Below are 20,862 nucleotides of genomic sequence, written 5' to 3' on the forward strand. Positions count from 1 at the left end.
TGTATTTAAATTATGAGACCAAGCAACGGGACGAACAAGTCGTTCGCCTGGTGGTAAGCGACACGCCTGTCCATAGCAGTTGCAGTGCCACTCAGAGCTTTAAAGCGTGAAACGGGTGCGTGTCTGGCGCGTGTCGTGTCGGGAGCGTGGCGGATCTAATTCCGCGCCCACGTGTGCTGTGTTGCCGTCCATATAAATACACGGAATTAGAGCCGGCGCGCTCCCGACCCGACACGCGCCCGACTAGCACCCGCTTTCTGTGTATTTCACGCTTAAATCGTCTAGATCTGAGGGGCAGTGCCATTGAGCCCGTCACCCAGAGACATGGATGAACTCGTTCAGAAAGAGTTCGACTGCTACTAATTTAAATTAAAAAAAAACTTACCTTGACCAAATTAAAGATGTCAAGATCAGGTCGAGAATATTCTTAACCGACGAGTATTGTATGAACACACTGATGCATGTTGATGAAGCGAAAGTTGTGTCAGAATTACAAGTGTAAGTGGAAGGCTTTTGTCTCTGCCTAACCTGGTAGGGAAAGGTCGTGAAGTATATGCATTTGACGACCTCGGGGGCTGGTATACACTGTGGACACTGGATGAGGAGGTTCTGGGTTCGATTCCCGGTGGGACAAATTTGGGAAATGAACTTTTCTAAATTGGTTCTGGTCTGGGTGTTCAGGAAAGTGCCTCAGATTGATTTCCGGTGCTCTGGTACTCATAGTACAGGGAATTCCGTAGTTTGCAAGCACGCAATCAGTGTGGTTGTCTGGCACAACATTATAAAATGTTCGTAATACATCAAATGATACTTATATATTTTCTTTATTTTTTTCTCTGAATTTTTTGTAGTTCCATAGGTACTAAATCTTTACCAGTTACTTTCAATGTCCTTGTTTTCATCAGAGAGCATTCAATAAATTAATAAACCTCATCATTAAATACTCATTAGTATTGTTAACATGCCACTTTGGTGACCGATCAGTTAGCACTGCAGGCAATAGATGTGAAGAACCAATCTCGAAAACTCACAGACCAATTTAGAACATGGACATTTCTAAATTACTTCTGGTGTAGGTGTTCTTGGTGGTGCCTTTGACGTTAATTTTGATGCTCTAGTTCTCAGAGTCTACAGGGATTTCCTAGTTTAAGATGAAGTAAATTGGTGTAGTCGGTTGCCCTATAACAAAGTTTAGTAAGTGTTTAACACAAAATTTTATAGGAGAGCCTAAAAACACAAATCAAGTTCGCCCTTAAACTTTAATGTAAAAATGTAAAAGGATTAGGTTCGGTATCAATCAACGAATATTTGATGTCACAAAAATGATCACGATCACATTTTGATATATTACACATTTTATACCCTTACTAACTTTCAATATTTATGTACATAACGTGTCCAATTCAACAACGCCCTCGGGGGACTGCTGGGTCTGCCTCGACACTGTAGTGCCTCAGAAATGTTCGCGGAGGCTAGAATTGATAGTTTTCAGGCAGTCGTTTGCAAAAGAGTGGAAACCCCGTTGGCCAGATTGAAAGGCAGCACCTACAGTCTTCTTAAGTTGGTAACAGAGAGGATGGACAGCCAAATCTTTAAGTAGTGGATGTCCATCCTTGTTCATGAAAATGAACACTTTGCTTTCATGCACATGTAAGTAATACCTATTCACTCTCGCCTTGAAAAGGTTCAAGTTATAGTTTGGGGAATACGTCCGCAGGCAGGGAATTCCACTCCCTAGCCGCTCGCTATATAAATGTGGAAGCTTTATACTAACATACTTGTAAGTACCTATTAACACCATATGGACGTATTTCATAAGTAAAGTTACTATAGCAGTCAGAATAAAAACACAATAGAAGCATTTGCTAGGCATTAGGTTTAGTTATTGCATTAGACAATTTGAAATAAACGAGATTTTTTTTAATAATTAAATTAAACGTTATATAATATTTTCAGTATCAGTCAAGTTCCACTATCCACTAGACCTTGGAGGCACTTTAAAACCTAGCAAGAGTCAAATGCTTGCTATGGTTTGAATTGGTTAAAGTGACTTTGGCTGGTCACGGACCAGACTAGGTGTGCCTTACTAGATTTTGAAGTTTCCAAACATCTGATAAATTATAGAATTTTGAAGCGGCTGTCACCACCGTGAGTACCACAGTGAGTACTTACTATCTGAGGTATATTCCGTTAAAACATGATTTTCAAAACATTTGTCCCGCCAGCCGAGTTGTCTGGGTCGTTGTTGCTTCTGTTATTTTTATACCAGAAGAAAAATATAAGTTTCAGTAACGTCGCAACACCATAAAATAAGAAAATTCATAAGAATATACCGATTTACTTAACAAAAAAGTAGTATTGTCGTAATATTCTCAAAGATAATAAGAAACCCATACATATAGTCACGCTTCTGGATTTTCATTGAAACACTCATATCATAATCTCAATACTGAGAGATACAATTATTCACCCCCTAGTTTGCCACTCTTACAGATGGAATATTTTCTTCAAATTGAAATGGGACCACTCATGAGGTACCCTCTTTACAACAAAACAGTAATCATCAAAATCAATACACAAAGAAGCCGGAGTTATCGCGTAACATACATAAAAAAATACAATTCTCAAAATAATACATTTTTCGACTGTGTCGAATTGAGAACCTCTTCCTTTTTTGTCGGTTAATTATGCTATATACCGATCGCCACTTTACACAATCCTTACAAACCTCACTTGTTTCACAGACATTGATTAATCTTCATATTTCCAAATAAAAATTGCCTACCAAAACCATGTGTTTCTCTCTCTCGTAACAATGATAAAGTAAAGATGTATACGTCATGTGGCCTTATTGTCTTGTTAATTTGTATGTACAGCAGTGTCGGCATGTAGATAATGCAGCGTTTTGGTGTAATAGGATATCTCGAATAACTAAATATTTACAAACATTCAGGAAAATTATATCCTTTTTATATTATCTAAAACATTACACAGCTCTACAACAAACGTAACCATAAGTGTACAAATACGGTGAAGTGAGTTATTTATTGAACGAGATAATAAATATAAACAAAAAGATATTAATTATTGAATAATTGTTGAAAAAGTCATTCAATAATCTTGCAACAACGTAAATGACGCGCAACCTATGTTGCATAAGATAAATAAGTCATTTAATAAAACTATCATTACCGAGGCAGATACCTCTGTTATCGACAGAGTTGAGATGCGCGCGCTTCACTTGCGCCCGCGCGGTATAGCTCCTCATTTTACATCCTGACATTTACAGCTCAGGTATTTGGAAACAACATTCGAAAAGTCATATTAACTACGACGGCGATGCATACGAGTCCAGTATCGTGCGAGAGCTGTGATAAAAACATTACCTAAGTGATACTTTTACTAACTCTTACTTTTTGTGCGGAACATGACTGAAAACACCAGTACCAACGATCTTACCGACTCGAACATACGTCTCACAGAGCGCATCAACCACTCATGGCGGGAACAGTCCAAGGCTTTTATAAAACGAATCAAGAATTTCTTCAAAGAAATCACAGTGGAACCATGTGTTTTTATTTACTACTTCTGTATCCAGCTATCCTCGTTGACTGTTCAGAATATGCATTTGGAAAAGTCATGCAGAGTAAATTACCAATTCGGAGACGAAATATGCAACAGAATCAGAGATCGGAACACTACTGGACTTGAATATGAATTGAATCAAGTTCAAAGTTTAGTTGCTAAAGTTGTAGCTTGGAAATTTCCCCTTCAGACTGCTATACCGGCTGTGATGGTGTTATTCGTTGGAGCATGGAGTGATAAGACGAGAAAACGAAAAATTTGTGTCCTTAGCCCTATCTTTGGTGAAATATTGGTGAACATTGGATTGCTGTTAGCTACTTATTTTTTTTATGAACTGTCTCTGTTTGGAACAGCGCTATTGGAAGCCTTACCAGCTGCATTATCTGGAAGCTACATAATTGTATTTATGGGAATGTACGCTTTTTTAACAGACAGAACTACTCTAGCAAATAGAACGTATCGTTTAGGACTTGCTGGTATGTGTATATCCTTAGGAAATCCTTTGGGGACCGCAATGAGTGGCGTGTTGTTGCGTGCATTAGGATACTATGGTATGTTTTCCTTAGTACTAGGATTGCATATCATTGTCTTTTTATATGGTTTATTTAGACTAGAAGACGTTTGTGCTGTTGAAGAACCAAGGTCTAGTGAATATGAAGGAAAAAATGTAGTGTGCACAAAAATACGTGAAGTGTTTGGACTCGTAGTAAATACAGTGCTCGTTACCTTGAAGCCAAGAGCGTTTATGGGGAGAACACAAATATTTCTTGTGCTTGTTTTATATCTAATAATGGTCGGGCCACTTTACGGTAAGTAATTTTTAATTTTTTTAAAGGGTATTTTTTGTTTTCGATACGTCCCAAAAAATGCAGAAAGATGATTCATAATTCGAAGTCAAGGGCACAAGCTTGCTTAGAGTCTTATTAAATATATTTCTATAACTTCATAAGTAAAACAATTTGATGAGAAAAAAATATCCAAAATTTTTTTGGTTTTTATGATGTAATGCTGAATTTGGCTATTCGCTTTAGAAGGGTCATGACCACAAATTAGCTCAAACTTTATATTACCCTTGGTATATGTATATGGTATTTGGAATCATAAGTGATCATATTTCAAAAGTGTTTTTTCAAATGAAAGTCATAAAAGTGATACGAACTACATGAAACAAATTATGCATGTGAAATCCACAGACCACATAAATATGAAATCATAAAATGTCATCGAGTCTTCTTCTTTTTATCGACGATCGTAGAATCATTAAAGAATCTATACTACCTTAAATGTCTTTGGTTGATTACGCTTAAGAGTCAAAATGTTGAATAAATCACTTTGGAAAAAATATATAGTAAAATTGAGGATATGCACTGGTTACTATATGGTGTGAAAACACGATCCCTAAAAACTTTCACGATAGAAAAAAACACAAACTTACCAGAAACTTTACAAGAAAACCCGTACTCAGTAGGTAGTCTACATATACCAATGATTTTTTTTATATCAACTAAATAGAACACGTATACTATACGATATACATCTTTCAAAGGGCTTTAATTTCGTCTGTAAAAAAAAAAGAAATCTGAAATAAAACCAGTGTCCCTGCCACTCGACCTAAGGAAAATTAATCGTATTAGTATGGGAAAAAATTGAATTCGGACTGACATAGTATTGACTCTTACACCTCTCTCCTGAGTAGTTGTCATTTTGTAGATGTGGCCTTATTATAGGGTGCGTTATAATAAAAAAAAACTTGTATCTAAAGACTGGTATCTACAACTCCGTTCTATTAAATGTATATCCTTTAGAATTCCTTCTTGTATTTCATCGTGACAATTTTGAAATTTAATTCTTATGATTAAAATTGCAATGTTACCCGCACAGAGCACATTAAGTCATACATATGCCATACTACACTGTATTCGACCACCCAATAACTAATTGTACATACAGGGTATAATAAAAAGATACAGACATATTTCAGTTGGTGATCGTGTTAGTGATTCGATAATCAGATGCTTACTTATCTACAATTCGGTTGCTCGTTAACGTGTAACGCACTTTGGTATCGAACAATCTCAGTGCAGAGTACCAAAAAAACCGACCTCAAAAGTCATTCATCGACGATGTGGAATATGTTTTTCAAATTTAAATGGGACTAGGTAGGCAGGTACCCTCTTTCCAACAAAAAAAGAATCATTTAAATTGGTTCACAAAAGCCGGAGTTATCGCGTAACGAAAAAAACATACAGTCGAATTGAGACCTCCTCCTTTTTTTGAAGTCCGTTAAAAAATCCCGTGATACCGGGATTGACGAATGTATTAAGTATAAACTTAAAGAAAAATAGACATTTAAATTGTTGTTTGTATTTTTTAATGTAACACTTAAATTAATTTTTAAAATCAATAACACTACTTTTTTTTAAACTTTTCGCTTTTTTAATACGATAAAACTTAATTTGAATGTTACATAAAAATACAGTTATTAGTTTAATAGTTTCACTTATTAGAAAATGTTTTCTTTAACTGAAAAAACGCTGTGTGGAGAAACTTTTGTAACTTCTAACAGGTGGCATGTAGCGCAAATAAAGACTTAAACCGAATGCAACGGTCCTCAACAAGCACATAGAAAAAAATCATAAGATCTGCTTGTTCAATCCGTAGCTCAGCTGTTAAGAGCGACAGCCACGTTGAGGAGACAGACGCTGGTTCGAAGCAGTCGGTACAAAGTACAATTTTTTTTATTTGGTCGATTTTTGTATCAATAATAATAACAAACTAACGGAGCATTTTTACAAATATAGTAGTAAAACATCATGTTGTTATAAAAAAAATATGACAAAATGTGTTTATTAAAACTGCGTTGATGAAGACTTGTGGAAAGTATTGCTTGTAAATAGTCTGACACAATTTTCTGTGCCACTTCCAACAAGGTGAACTAGTGGCATATCTTGCGGACCTTGGCGAGTTCAGGACAGGTGGTAGTAACCTGGTGGATTAACTTATCCAAGTAAAGATTTTTTTTTCTATAAAATTAACTTAATAGTCATTGGGTTTCCCTCAAATTGCATTATATGGTACAGAAGAGGGTCTTAAAGTTATTATGTGATCCAAATTAAGCCCTGTAAGGGCACTGCAACTTTACTAAGTACATGTATGTGTATTTAGTAGCAATAGAGCTCCTTGTGAAAGAGTTCGTCCAGGGAAGTACTGCCACCGTATGTATTTCTACCGTCAAGTAGTAATGTGGGCATTACTGCGTTCCGGTTTTGATGGATAAGAGTACTGGTGATATTACAGGCACATGGGACTTGTTAACTTCTCGTCTCAGAATGACAGGCGTAGTGGCAGTGTTCCTCAGATCTTTGTAATTTAAAATTCTGAGTGCCACTGCAACTGTTATGAACAGGTGTGTCGCTTACCACTTTATAACGAAAAACTCTTGTTTTAAAAAAATATAAAAACAATTCGGTAATAAGAGTATTTTCAATTTGTTTGTAAATATGGTCCTGTTCTGTATTTTTTATTGTGAGAGGTTATTTTATTTATTATTATTTATTTTATATTTTTTTATTCGGTTCACAAAACTGGATACTATTCAGATATAATTTACAAGTATTTGATTTATATAGTGACACGATAAGAATGTATCCTACTTGATGTGAACACAACATGCAAAACAAGTCAAAATAACTGAATAACTATCAAAATATTAAATAAGTGACAGTAACTCTAAATTTCAAGTATTTTAAGAAAACTCAACAAAGTTGTCGTATAGTTAACACAATAGACACTTTCTAATTGAGTTCCTAACTGTGATCATAGAACATCAGAAAATATCGAAATCAAAACGGACACCACCACACTGTATCGCATGTGTTCTTCTTGCACATGCGATACAGTGTACAGTGTATGTGTAATAAAAACGTTTATTGCCATAATATTGTGTGTACCGAAGCCAACAATGTGAAATTTCTGTAAATGAGCTCAGTAACTGATTGATTCCTAATAAGCGTCTGTATTTTCTTACAAATTTATAGATAAGTAAATTTTATTTATCGCAATATACTATAAAGCGGTGGTACAAAATACTTACCAATAATACACAATGCACACATTACCGCTTGGCGGCAGAAATAGGTAAGGTGGCAGTACTTATCTGGACGAACTCTTTCACAAGGAGCTCTACTGCTACTAAAAATTAGTAATAGTAGACTTAGTTTAGTCAATATATCTGGGTCTCACGGTAGTAGTATTCTACAAAATATACGGACAAAATATATTTCTGGCACCAATTTGTCCCTCGTCCTTCCACAACAGAGTTCCCAAAACTATTCGGACTCGTTCACAATAAATGCTGCCCGTATGTGGAACCTTCGCCCGGTCGAGGTTCAAGGTTGCTCATATGAAGTTTTGGAATTGTTCAGACTCCGCATACCTATTAGAGCTTATGAAATATTTATCTACATTTGATATATTTATTTATAGTTTTATTTTATGCATTCATTTTGCTACAGATTTTGTCTGTATTAGTGTATCAACATTACTTAATATATATTTATTCGTATGTACATTTGATATAATAAATTTATCTGTTAATTTATTGGGTACAGTAGCGTTCAATTTCTTTATTTATTTATTTTTAGTGCCACCCCAAAAACCAACTTTTCTCTCAAATTTTCAAGGGTTAGTTGGAAGAAATCTCTTTATGGGATAAGCTCGTCTTTGTACACAAATATTTTAAATTGTTTCTGAAAATTTGTAATTTACTTTGTGGTACAATAAAGTGTTTAAATAAATAATAAATAAATATTCAACAACCGCCCATATAGTTAAATTGCAGAGTTAATAGTTAAATAAGAGATCTTCTTTTAGGAAATTATATCAAGAAAAACCTATATACAGTGTATATTTTTTTAACTGCGACATTATGGGGAAATCTAAAACCACGGGAGTTACAGAGAAACTGTCTTAAAAACATTGGAGTATTTTTTGTGAGAACAATTTTGACATAGTAATTTTTTGGTCAAGCGTGAGTTGCCCATAAAAATGAATATGATCGACTGAGTTTCATGGAAGGATCCCTCAGTAGTAGTCCGATTCACATTTGTAGAAAATATCTACCTCTAAGGGTGGAATATTAGGGGACGAATACGGTTTATTGGATGCACTTTCCATGAACCGATTTAAAAAAAAACTACAAAAAGATGTAGTTCCACAAACTTTTAAGGTCAGTTTTTTTAAATAAAATAGTTATTATTATTATTATTTTGCTGATATTCAGATTGATATCATATTACAGTCCTTAAATCAAAACATCTAGTCGATCAGGAGTAAAGATCAAACTTACAAAGTCACTTCAATGTCGCGAACGTTATCAAACTATTCACCCCGGAATTAAAGTCTAAACAAAACATTGTCTTGAGTGTTCTTGTATTGTCTATGAATTATGTACAAGTGTTCTTTAAGTGTTGAAGAAGGTGTTCTATAAGTAAATACCCATGTTCTGCTTACAACACCAAACTCTAAATAGTGCCAAAAAATTCTACAACATAATTGTGCATTAATGACAATTTAAAATTAATTTCAACAAATTCTAATTTTTATTACTATAAATACGAAGATCAACAAAATAAATAAATATTAGATAACATCACGTACATTGCTCTGATCCCAATGTAAGTAACTCATCGAGTATATAACCAGAAATAGAGACGAAATGTCATTTAATTTGTTTGAAAACTATTCTGCCATATCATGACTGTGCCAACTGCTCTCCGGGTTCGAAACAATTGACGGGTGTCGTCGATGGGTGTCGTCAACTGTTTCACTTCAAATCGACCAGTTAACTTGAACTTTGCTATAATGGACGAAAATTGCAAAATTACATATTTAATATTTAATTACCGATGAAATGTGATTCCGTTTGTTTTGTTTTGTCGTTTTTCCCACACCACCGAATAGAACAGCACGGCATTTTTAGAGATATTATCTTTTAATAAAGATCCGTATGTTCCAAAAAATATTCTGTATTTATTGTAATCAATAAATACAGAATATTTTTTGGAACATACGGAGACGTACACACAGGTCAGTAGTTGGCCTGTCTATATTTCAGTGCAAACGAGAGTTGTCGCCATTGTGTTACCAGGAATATATGGCTCTTATTTCGTCTCTATTTCTGGTTATATACTCGATGAAGTAACTAAAGCACTTGTATCATGGAAATCGGAAACAACGACGGTACCACACCAAGACTAAAGTCAATGTAGAAAAGTTAGTTTTCTACCAGTACCGCAAAGTTTGAAAATAAAGGTTTTCAAACAGTGCGTTCTACCTGTTATGACATATGGAGCCGAGTCCCTCAGCGAGCTATGGAACGAGCTAAGCTCGCAGTTTCATTGAACGGTAAGGAACGAGGTTATCCGACAGAGAACCAACCTCGTCCATATAGCTGGTAGAATAAGCAAGCTGATGTGGCAGTGAGCTGGCCATATCTGTCGAAGAACCGACAACCGATGAGGGAAGCGAGTTCTAGAGTGCAGACCACGGATCTGCAAATGTAGTGTAGGACGCCAGATAGAGTGACGATTTGCGAAAGGCTGCTGGCAGCAAATGGATGCGACGAGCTGAGGACCGGGTGGGAGAATTATATCCAGCATTGGACTCCGATGGGCTGTTGATGATGATGAGTTTTCTACATTGACCAGGTCGGGGATTGAACCTCTCAGAGATGGCAATAACAAGAAAACCGGTGTGCAAGCTACTCGTCGAGGTCGTGAAAACAGAACACTAAGAAAAATTCTTTCGATCTGACAAGACTCGAACCTACGCTGCGTGTGTATGCTAAACTAGAGACACAGCTCTTCCAACGGAGCTACAGATCGAGACACAGTCAGTTAGGAATTTATCTTTGTGTGTCTGACAGATCTTTTGTAATGTTTTTTTTTTTGTTTTCAACGCCGTAAAATAAATAAATAACATGGTAGTAAAACATAATTTATCACTATCATTAATGACCGAGTAAGAACTGGCTACAATATATCTACGACACTATTTAGTAAGATTTTGTAATCGCATCGTTCTTCGACCTCGGTGCAGTTAAAATTCGTATCTTGTAACGTATAATTCAGAATTGCTGTTCGACTACATCACGGCTCATATTCAGTGCTATTTCTAAAGACTAGTTTTGAAATTCATATCGTTGGCTAAGTAGAGAAATAGGGTGAAGATTCTGGCTATTAATTTGCGTTCAGACTGCTAATGAACACCTAAATATAGCTATTTAATGTTTTTGAATTATCATTGAGACACATGGTGATGTCATAAGGCGTACTGTTTTGTCGTTAATTTTTCACACAGGTCGTCTGTCTCCAGAATTGTCACTTAAATATATGTTTAACAGTATATTCTGTACAGTATAGTCTAAAATTCTTTTGTTTGTATCTATTATTATTATTTATATATTTAATTTATTAATAAGTAGTATATTTATTTAAAAGACTTTCTCTACAGGATATTCTTTGATTGCACCCAGCTTTCCAACTCTTAAATTTCTATGTTATGGTTGGAAGAAATTGCTACTTAGCAACAAGACCGCATGTTGTACATTAGCTTACTCTGTGATATTTAAATTACTGTTAATTTATGTCACTGTAATGTTTCACGAAAAAAATTCCACGAAATTTTTTGGTCAGTTTTTCAGTACCTACTCTGTATTGAGATAAATACAGTAATTGAAAAACTCATCCCTTGAGTTCAGTTAATAAAAAATAAAATTTCAATTACTTATATCGAAAGAAAATCCTCTACACTGTAAAGTTCATTATACATGTCACAATTATCACTCATAATCTGTATTCACGTCATTAAAATAATTGTAAACTTTATTGTTTCACTTATTAATAAATTAAGTATACGGTTGAGCGTAAGTCGATTGTGATTCATACTACTGGAGTTAAAGTAAGAAGTCTTATAAAAAAAACATATACGACACACTTGCTAAAGTAGAACGTGTCCTCAACACCATATTGGCTCGTGCATTGCTTAATAGGCACAGATCTGTTACTATGTATACGATACAGCATTCTATTACAGGTCCGTAGGAGCCACTTACATTAATCATAAGTTAGACTAGGAATACTCTTTAAGATTAGGTTACAATAACTAAATTGTAGCATTATGGCTTTCGTTTTAATTTAATTTTTATAATGAAACTATCGCATACCTATATTTTTTTAAAGAAACAAAAGGTTTCTTTGAAATAACTTTTTCATAAAAAAGAGACCTGAAAAGATTGTGGAATTACATCTATTTGCCAAGTTTTATTGAAATCGGTTACCGGAAAGTGCGCGAAACCGGTCTCTAGTTTGCCATCCTTAGAGGTGGAACATTATCTTCAAATTTAAATGGGATGAATACTGAGGTACCCTACTTCCAAAAAAACGATAATCGAAACCGATTCAATAATAATCAATTCACAAAATAATAGCGTAACACACACAAAAAAGATACAATCGAAATGAGAACCTCCTCCTTTTATTCAAGTCGGTTAAAAAACAAATATACGTGATTTGGATCCGAAATAACAGTTTCATTTGAAATGTGTGAAAAATCGATATCAATTACTTTATTTATAATTGTGTTTGTGCCCAGGATTAGGTTTGTTACTCCTGCAAAAAGAGGAAATCGTGTCTTTATAAAAAAAGGCGATGTTACGGGGCTTCTTATTTTGCTACGGTACCCTGAAAGTAGGATTCAAATTACGGATAGCTTTATAGAGTTATTATTTTTAAATATCTTGTTGATTTTTTTACAGTTTATAAGGACCAGGTTATTTGCAAAGTTTTTCCAATGGTTACGACCCCTACGACGTTTTGTGTACAGGCCAAATATATCAGATAATATAAATGTGAAGGATTTAATAAATTATATTCATAAATAAAGAGGTCTAAACTCATTTATCTACTCATGGGGATCATAAATAAAAAACTTAACTTACATAATTTATGTATATTACAATTTTATAATCACTGAACATTTGTCTTTAAGGATTTTTATTCTCTTCGATTTTATACAAGCACGTTGCAATGAAAAACCAAAACAAACTCGACGAAATAATTAACAAATCCATAACATAAACATAACTCCTTGAAAGCTTCTATTATCTAATATTCTACCTAGATACTTACCTTGTTAAAATGTGTCCACGTATACAGGACAAGAATATTGATAGGCCATGACCACTGCCAATAAACCAGTACGAAGCACGAATTGGCATTGACACAAAAGTGAACGACCTCTGATACGACATGATAATGACTGGAGTCGTGTTCTATTATTGTAGCAACCGCAACAGCCGCTACCAATGTTTTTGTAGAATATTTATATTTTTGTAACCTTTTTATAATCAATAAATCAAACCAAATGCCTAATAATATAAAAAATATAACAAGACACTCATAAATAATGCATTTATTTATAGCCCCGCACTAGGGAAACTCTGTATCGCGAGTGGCATGGACACACATAGACAACCACAAATTACACCCAAACTCACAAGAGAAATAAATGCAGGCCATACAAATATTTCTCCCGACTCGTGAATCAGACCAGCATGGTAGTTCGAGAACGGAGGCAGTTTGAAATTCACATTTCATTAGTTTACTTTTCATTAGTTTAACGGAGCCACCAAATTTCTTGTGATGATTACAACTTTTCATCCATTTGCCAAGTTTTATTGGAATCTGGTAATGTAAAATGGGTGAAATCCAATTAAACGGATTCATCTCCTAATTTGCCACCCTTAGAGGTGGAATATTTTCTGCAAATTTGAATGGGATCACTACTCAGGTACTCCCTTTCCAACAAAAACAGAATCATCGAAATTGGTTCACCGATGTCGGATTAATTTACGCTATTAATCCGACAACTGCGAACCGATTTCGATTAATAACGTAACATACAAAAAAAATACAATCGAATTGAGAACTGCCTCCTTTTTTTAAGGTTGGTTAATAAACCTCCTTTTTAAAGTCTCAGAATTCGTGCTATTGATAGATAGTGGTCTCTAACAAATAGTACTAAAATAATAATAATAATAATAATGTACTTATGTTTAGTAACTAATTTAGACATACGTTTCTATGACGGAAATTAATATTACAAGATATTATAATAAAAACTAGATTTAAGTACAATTTGCTATGTCTTGTTAGGATCCATGTGATACTATTATTTACTTGTAATAACTGTATTTATAATATGGTTGCAATAAACGATATTCTATTCTAATCTCTATAAACAAATTTTTAATTTAATTGTATTAGTTTTTGGCGCCTTTTTTCATATCGTCGCCATTTTGGATCTCAGTGCTTAGAATTAAGATTTATATTATATATTTTTTTATATTTTTATGAGACCAAATAAATATTACTTTCTTCTTTCTTTAGAATGTAAGAACGTAACTTGTAACATTTTGAAAAAAAAAAATGTAATTAATTCCATTCAGGGTCATGTACTATGTCGTGGTGCATATAAATAATTTTTATTAATACTAATAACGCACGATATTTCGTTAATAACTTATTGTTCTGGTGTTGAGGTTGTCTTTCTATTTTTGTACGTACATATAACATGGTGTATTTGTTCAATGACCTCTACAAGTATGTTTTGCCTGTTCTTGGTTACTTATAGCTGGCACCACATTCGCAGAGTTTATCAAGAAATTTTATGTATATTTAAAGTACATTTTATAACTATGTTTTTGTAAACAGATTTATCTATAATAGCTTTTTATTAATTATTACCAGAGATTGTAATAAGTAAAGTATACATAGAGTAATAAATATAAATTTTAAATAAATATAAGACAACATCACATGCGTTGGTGTGATCCCAAGGCATAACTTACGATAATCGGAAATAACGACTATACACACACCCAGATCCAATGCAATATACATAGAAAAGTATAGATATATATGATATGAAAAGATAAATATGTCTTAAGATATAGCGAAAGACAGGATTAGATAAATAAATCAATGCAACACCTACGAAAATGCTTTTTTGTACAGTTTTTTTTCTGCTTCGATTGGTCTGGGTCCCATGTCTCTAAATGAAAAATAAACTCTGGACAGCATAATTTTTAGAGGCCTTTTTCTGATTGAGGTATTTTACGATTTAACCCGCATGAAATCCGGTGTTTTTTTGCGAAATGTGCGTTTCTTCAACAGTAACAGTAGTGGTAACAGCATTTTTTGCATTCACTATTATATTAAAATTGTACACACACTTAAGTTTTAAATACAACTCTTTGCCGCTTACGATAAGAACGGTCCAAAGTACAAAGTGTCAAGCTTGACGTGCTCTTGACTGTACCACTTACAGCATTTACGTGGGTATTGTTAAGTACGAACAATGTGATTTACTGCGTTTTATAGGTCCGAGTTTTAACAGTGCAATGAGTGTTACGATATTTGGAAACAAATAGAAACAGGTACAGAACTCCTTCTTTCGTCATTTTATTCTTCCCTCAATTTGCCTCGATTCATCTTTAGACACAGCGCGTGCAACAGTTGTGTGTGTTGTTCGAGTTTTTTGATAGCAAAATAGATAGGTTTCTTTTCAATTGTTTATGAAAATGTTATTTCTTCACTTTATTATTTATTATATTTAATCTTGTTTATTTATATATTTCTTGTTTATTTACGAAACGAAGAGTCTGAAATTAATGAATTACTACTTGTATTTTACTAAGAAAGTTAAATTATAATGAAATTTACTCCAACACCATTATTAAAGTGATTTTATTCGACTGATAAATCTTACTAATATTCAAAGTTATTGTGATATTTATACGTATAGGTGGTACGTTTAGGTCATTGTTATTTAGTCACTAAAGCGGATTTAGGTACAATATTGCAAACAAGCCATTTTCTGGACACATACATGCTTATACTTCCCCAACGGGGCATGCAGAGAATCAAAAATCAAAACCAAAATAATCTTTATTTCATCGGTAAGCATCATTACAATTGAAATCGTCATATTGGTTAAACTCTACCGCTCACTCGCCCACTCGTGTAAGGCAGATTCCTCTGAGAAGAATGAGCAAGAAACTCTAGGGGTTACTCTTTGTAAATAACATTTGTACGCATTCAACATTTACAATATTTTTTTGCTTTCAAACATCAGAGATCGAGACTCCTCCAGACCTCCATGAGCTAAACGGGTTACTACCACAGATTTTTGTGGTCCAAGTACGCAGAAGTTGTATAATAACCTATAGTATAAAGTTTTTGTTTCACTATAGTTTTAACCCTCGTGAATGGCAAATTTCGTATATCAACTGGATATGTTATAGAAGCGCATACATTGCCCCTTAAACGAATTTGTCACTTTGTGAAGACGACTATCAAGAACAGCTAGTTTATTTTTAATCCTCGTATTAATGTTATGTCTGTCACTATTTTTCATAAAGAGAGTAATCTCTTCCTCTACTATTCCTCTTAACATAAATTACATTTTCATAGATGTACTGTGACGCTAGTGTAAGAATATTAATTTTCTTAAACTTACCTCTCAAAGATACTCTGGGGCCCAGATTGTAAATTGCCCTAACCGCACGTTTCTGCAGGACAAAGATTCTATTGATATCGGCGGCATAGACTACAGCATTAACACTTAACACAGGAAATTTATTAAGGTTTTGCAACAGTAATCATCATTATTTGTTCAGCAAAATCATGTTTCACAGAATTTTATTTCTAGATAGCATGAACTCTGGCATATCCAACAGTCAAAATAACTGTCATAAAGTTAAATAAAATAGATACATGTATAAAATATATTGGACACATTAACAAACAAATATAAAAAGACAAATGATGCCACAAAAAATAAGACAATGACTAGATGAGTTAAAAGAGCCGGCGAATGTCATACTACTAGATCAAAATAATCTAAAATTGAGATTTTAAGTAACAAATTACTGCGGTCATCAGATGGTTCAAATAAATATAATCTAATCCAATGTGCAACAATCTTCCATTGGAAATTCAAACAGATCTAATTCCACAAACTGCATCAACAAGCTCCATAAAATGTTCTAAACCTTTATTTCATTACCACCCGAAAATAGTGATAATGCACAACCGGGTTGCAGTTCTTTAAATCTGACATAGAATAACGATACACATTTAAAAGGCTTAATTTAAAATATTTTTTAAGCTTGAAGTGTTTTTAATGGAGCAATATTTTAGTTGTTTTAATTTAAATCATGATCATGATAAAATGTTTCGTATATTTTTTCTATTTTAGTGCCTTGTCTGGAGCCTACGACGAAAAGGGATTGTCTAATTATTATTGCAATTGTACTGTAGATAGAAATTATACTTTTTATTGTAGGTACGAGGCACTAAACCAAATTAGATGATGTAGTAACGGGAAACAGAAAATAATAATCCCCTTTAAGAGTTTTAATTACCCTTGTAAGATTAATTATGTAAATTCTTGTCATTGTTGATTATTATTCTTTTAAGGAATTTAAAAAAATAATTTAATCCAGTAGTTCTAAGAACGATTCCAATTGTCCACAAACTGACTTCAATATTCTAATTCAATTTGTTTTACTATAACCATTACCTGATCTGGTTTTGAAAATACTATTAACGTTTAAAGACCGAAAATGCTTTAGCGAGCTACAATTGATTTACATCACTCTTAAAATACCGTAAATTGACGGCATTAGTCGCACGCCCATACAAATTAACTTGAAAGTTACAGTATTAGTAACACGGCTACTTGAAATCTGGATTTATTGTTAAGAAATCTTATTTTTTACAGGTCTATTTGCTAAAATAAATGTGATAAACAAATCTTCAACCGTTTCAGAGTTATGATTTTTTCTGTTTTTGCAATATTTGTTTTGGCTCTAGTGATAACATGAGCTTCTGAGTGTTACAGCATTATCACTTTCCGGGGACGAATCATATTAATGTTGCTCTGATCCCAAAGTAAGTAACTAAGGTACTTGTGTTATGGAAATCGGAAATAACGACGGTACCACAGGCACCCAGACCCGAGACAATACAGAAAAGTTAGTTTTCTACACTGATCCGGCCGGGGATCGAACCCAGAACCTCAGTGATGGCGATACCATGAAAACCGGTGTGCAAGCCACTCAACCACAGAAGTCGTCAATAGAGCGCATAATACCTGGTGATATGAAATGATTGTGTTTTATTTTACATTTTCGATGCGTAACTAATTTTTTTTTTTTTTTTTTTTTTTACTACGGTAGTGTGTTTAGAAGATAAACTTTTCGTAAATGTAAATAAAAATATATCTACTGTCTTTTGATTTTTCGTATAATTTTTAATAATTCTGGAATTTCAGAGGAGATATTGCCGACTCTATGCGTACTACCCGAAGTTTAGGTAAATATACTAAGCCTGCTTCAATGCTCTATCATTAAAGTACTTAATTAAAATTCTTTTTGAAAGATATAGTCTGGAAACAAACAACAAACAACAAAAGAAAACAAAGTTATTTTTTGTATATCGCAGTTATAGTGAAAATAAATCACAAAAATATTTACTTTGAAACAAATTCAATTGAAATTTCAAAGGCGAATATCTTAAATACCATGATTATCAATGTATACCGAAACTTTTGCATTTTACATTAGCAATTTTGTCAAGTATTCCTGTAATAAGTAATGTTTTGTAAAAATTCGAAATAATTGTTTTTTGCAGTATAACTACGATGTACACACGCCAGCACATCAAGCTACATATTGACGTATCTTGTTCCGTTGCAATGTAGGCGATTTTCGAACAAAAATGTGTAGTCTGATGTGCCGTTGTCCGTACATCATCAACATCGTCAACCCATTTACACGTCCCACTGCTGGGCACGTGTCTCCTCTCAGGCGAGGGTTTATTTCATGTCCACTACACTGGCCCATGGCTGACCCGATGCGGGTTGGGAACTTCACACGTTTTCCGAGAGTTGTGATCCTTCTTCGACGTGCAGGTTTCGATGTTTTCCTTGACCAAAAAATTTAAATTCGCTCATAGATTCCGAGAAACTCAGAGGTGTGAGCCCGTATTCGAACTCACAGCCTTTGCTTAAGAGGCGGTAGGTCATACCATCAGGTTACCAAAGCTAGAAAGCAGAAAATAACAATGAGGGAGCGTTCAGTGTCGATATAGATTCGTATTTGTAAATATAAATGATGGCATTTTGTTAGGAATCCTACACCGAAATCTTATTGCTCACTTTTTATGTAGTTATTATCTGGTTCGGTATATTACGGTTCTAATTTTTGCCACAGTGCTCGAATATTTCTGTCTAATTTTAAAAATGTTTCACTAACTACACGTTTAAATGAGTACAACTTGTAATTTTTACTAAGGAACGTGACTTTAAAATTGTTTCTCACGGCTCAATGAACATTTTTAATAATATCATGTATGGTAGGTATTGAAACAGTAGAGTTATATGGGCAAGATTTTTTTTTCTTTAGTATTAAAAATACTTGAATCTTATTTGTGTAGAATGAACATGGACATTGCTTTTTGTAACCTACAATACACTAATTGGTAAAGTTAAAAATAACATTAAATAAAGGCAATTGTGACTATGATTTACTAGGGTTTTAAAGCAAGATAGATAATTTTATTAAAGCCATAGTAACACTATGCGCGGAGCGGGCTGCTGCGGCAAACTTGATAGAAGTGCTTCCACCGCAAACGAGTGAGCGGAGCGCACTGAATGAGTTGAAAGAGTTACATCTTATATACAAAAAAGGCAGATGTGTTACTAGCGTCCGTATAGTGAAGATTCGAATCTCAGTTAAATGACCGACCTTACAGTCAATCTGCGTCGAGCAAAGAGACGAAGCTGACATCTGTAGAACTGCGTCATTTTAGTCAAATTTCAAGAAAAAATGGCGTCATGTGTATTCTGGAAAAGCACTGATTACCATGTTAAAGTAAATAAATCATACGCGTAATTTAGCAAAAATATTTACTTTATTACTTTTCCTTTATATTACTTTATGTTATATTTTATTTATAGTTCTGTTTATTTTTATAAATAGCAATTGCCAATTGAAGATAGAGATAGTAATTTTTTTCTATAGCGATTGCGATAAAGATGTTATAGATTATACAAACTCCGGTCATAGATTATAAGTGAAGGTACGAACATTGTAGGCAGTAAGTAAAGTCATCGATTTGGTAGATGTAGAGTTTTCCAATTACAATACAATCATGTATTGTAATTGGAAAACTTATTTATACACATTTGTTCCATACGTGTTTATGCTATCTTACACTAAATTTTCTTGGCTGTATATGAAAAACGCAGAATTAAAAAAAAAATATTTTTTTTAATATATTCGCAAATTTATATGCCAAAAACATCAACTAAACTCTTACATTTTTTTAACGAATTATTTTGTGTTTAGATTGGAGATGAACATACTTTGTGTGGAGTAACATAAGACGTACAATATGACTTTGATAAAAAATTTATTTGTGAAATCTTATTTTCTGGGATGTAACTAAAGAGTTTATGCACTCTACGCATTTCAAAATGTTTTCCAATTTTCTTACAAATAAATATAGCCCACTATCTGTTTGACATCACCCGCTAAAGTTTAAGTGTCAAGTTGAAACTTCAGCAAATATATCAACATTAATTTCTGATATCTTGTCACTAACCGTTATGAGATCAATCTCAGGTCGATCGTTAGATGCTTTAGTATCACATTCACTGTCGTCAATTGGTACTCGTTTGTTAGAAGACTAATTTTATTAATATTAATGTTTAATGTAATTAATGTTTAATGGCGAAAGAGCAATTTATTAAATTTAATTTAAATGATACTGTCGTTGTGGCGACTTGGGGGGAGGTCTATGTCCAACAGTGGACGTCTTTCGGCTGAAATTATGACGATGTTGAAAGGACAGCAACAAACAGCAAAGGATAACAACGAAATCTACTTATTACCTTAGAAATGGCATTGTTTCAAAGTAAATGATTCTATTTGACTTATAAATATTTTTCCACGCTTGTTGGATAACAAAATAAATATAATTTCCCTTTCCATTGTATTTCACTTTTTACCTTATTTTCAGAATATTCATCTGTTCAACAAAATCATAATGATAATCATACGTGGGGTCGATTCAGAGCCTTACGATAATTCAGTTGTCGACCGATTTCTTTTAATTTTTATTCACAACACCCGAATCGAACGTCAAACAG

General features: G+C 33.7%; 1 protein-coding gene across 1 annotated transcript in view; it reads left to right on the top strand.

Moving 5' to 3' along the window:
* Positions 1 to 3,248: 3,248 nt before the first annotated feature.
* LOC113231053 overlaps positions 3,249 to 20,862 on the top strand; it is a 45,411-nt gene continuing 27,797 nt past the window's right edge. The window contains exon 1 of the mRNA XM_026465214.1: positions 3,249 to 4,394. Within this exon, the coding sequence (XP_026320999.1) occupies positions 3,428 to 4,394 (967 nt within the window). The 5' untranslated portion in view covers positions 3,249 to 3,427. The remainder of the gene's footprint in view (positions 4,395 to 20,862) is intronic.

The sequence above is a fragment of the Hyposmocoma kahamanoa genome, unplaced genomic scaffold (genome assembly GCF_003589595.1).
Source record: "Hyposmocoma kahamanoa isolate Upper Pololo Valley unplaced genomic scaffold, ASM358959v1 64, whole genome shotgun sequence".
NCBI classification, from domain to species: domain Eukaryota; kingdom Metazoa; phylum Arthropoda; class Insecta; order Lepidoptera; family Cosmopterigidae; genus Hyposmocoma; species Hyposmocoma kahamanoa.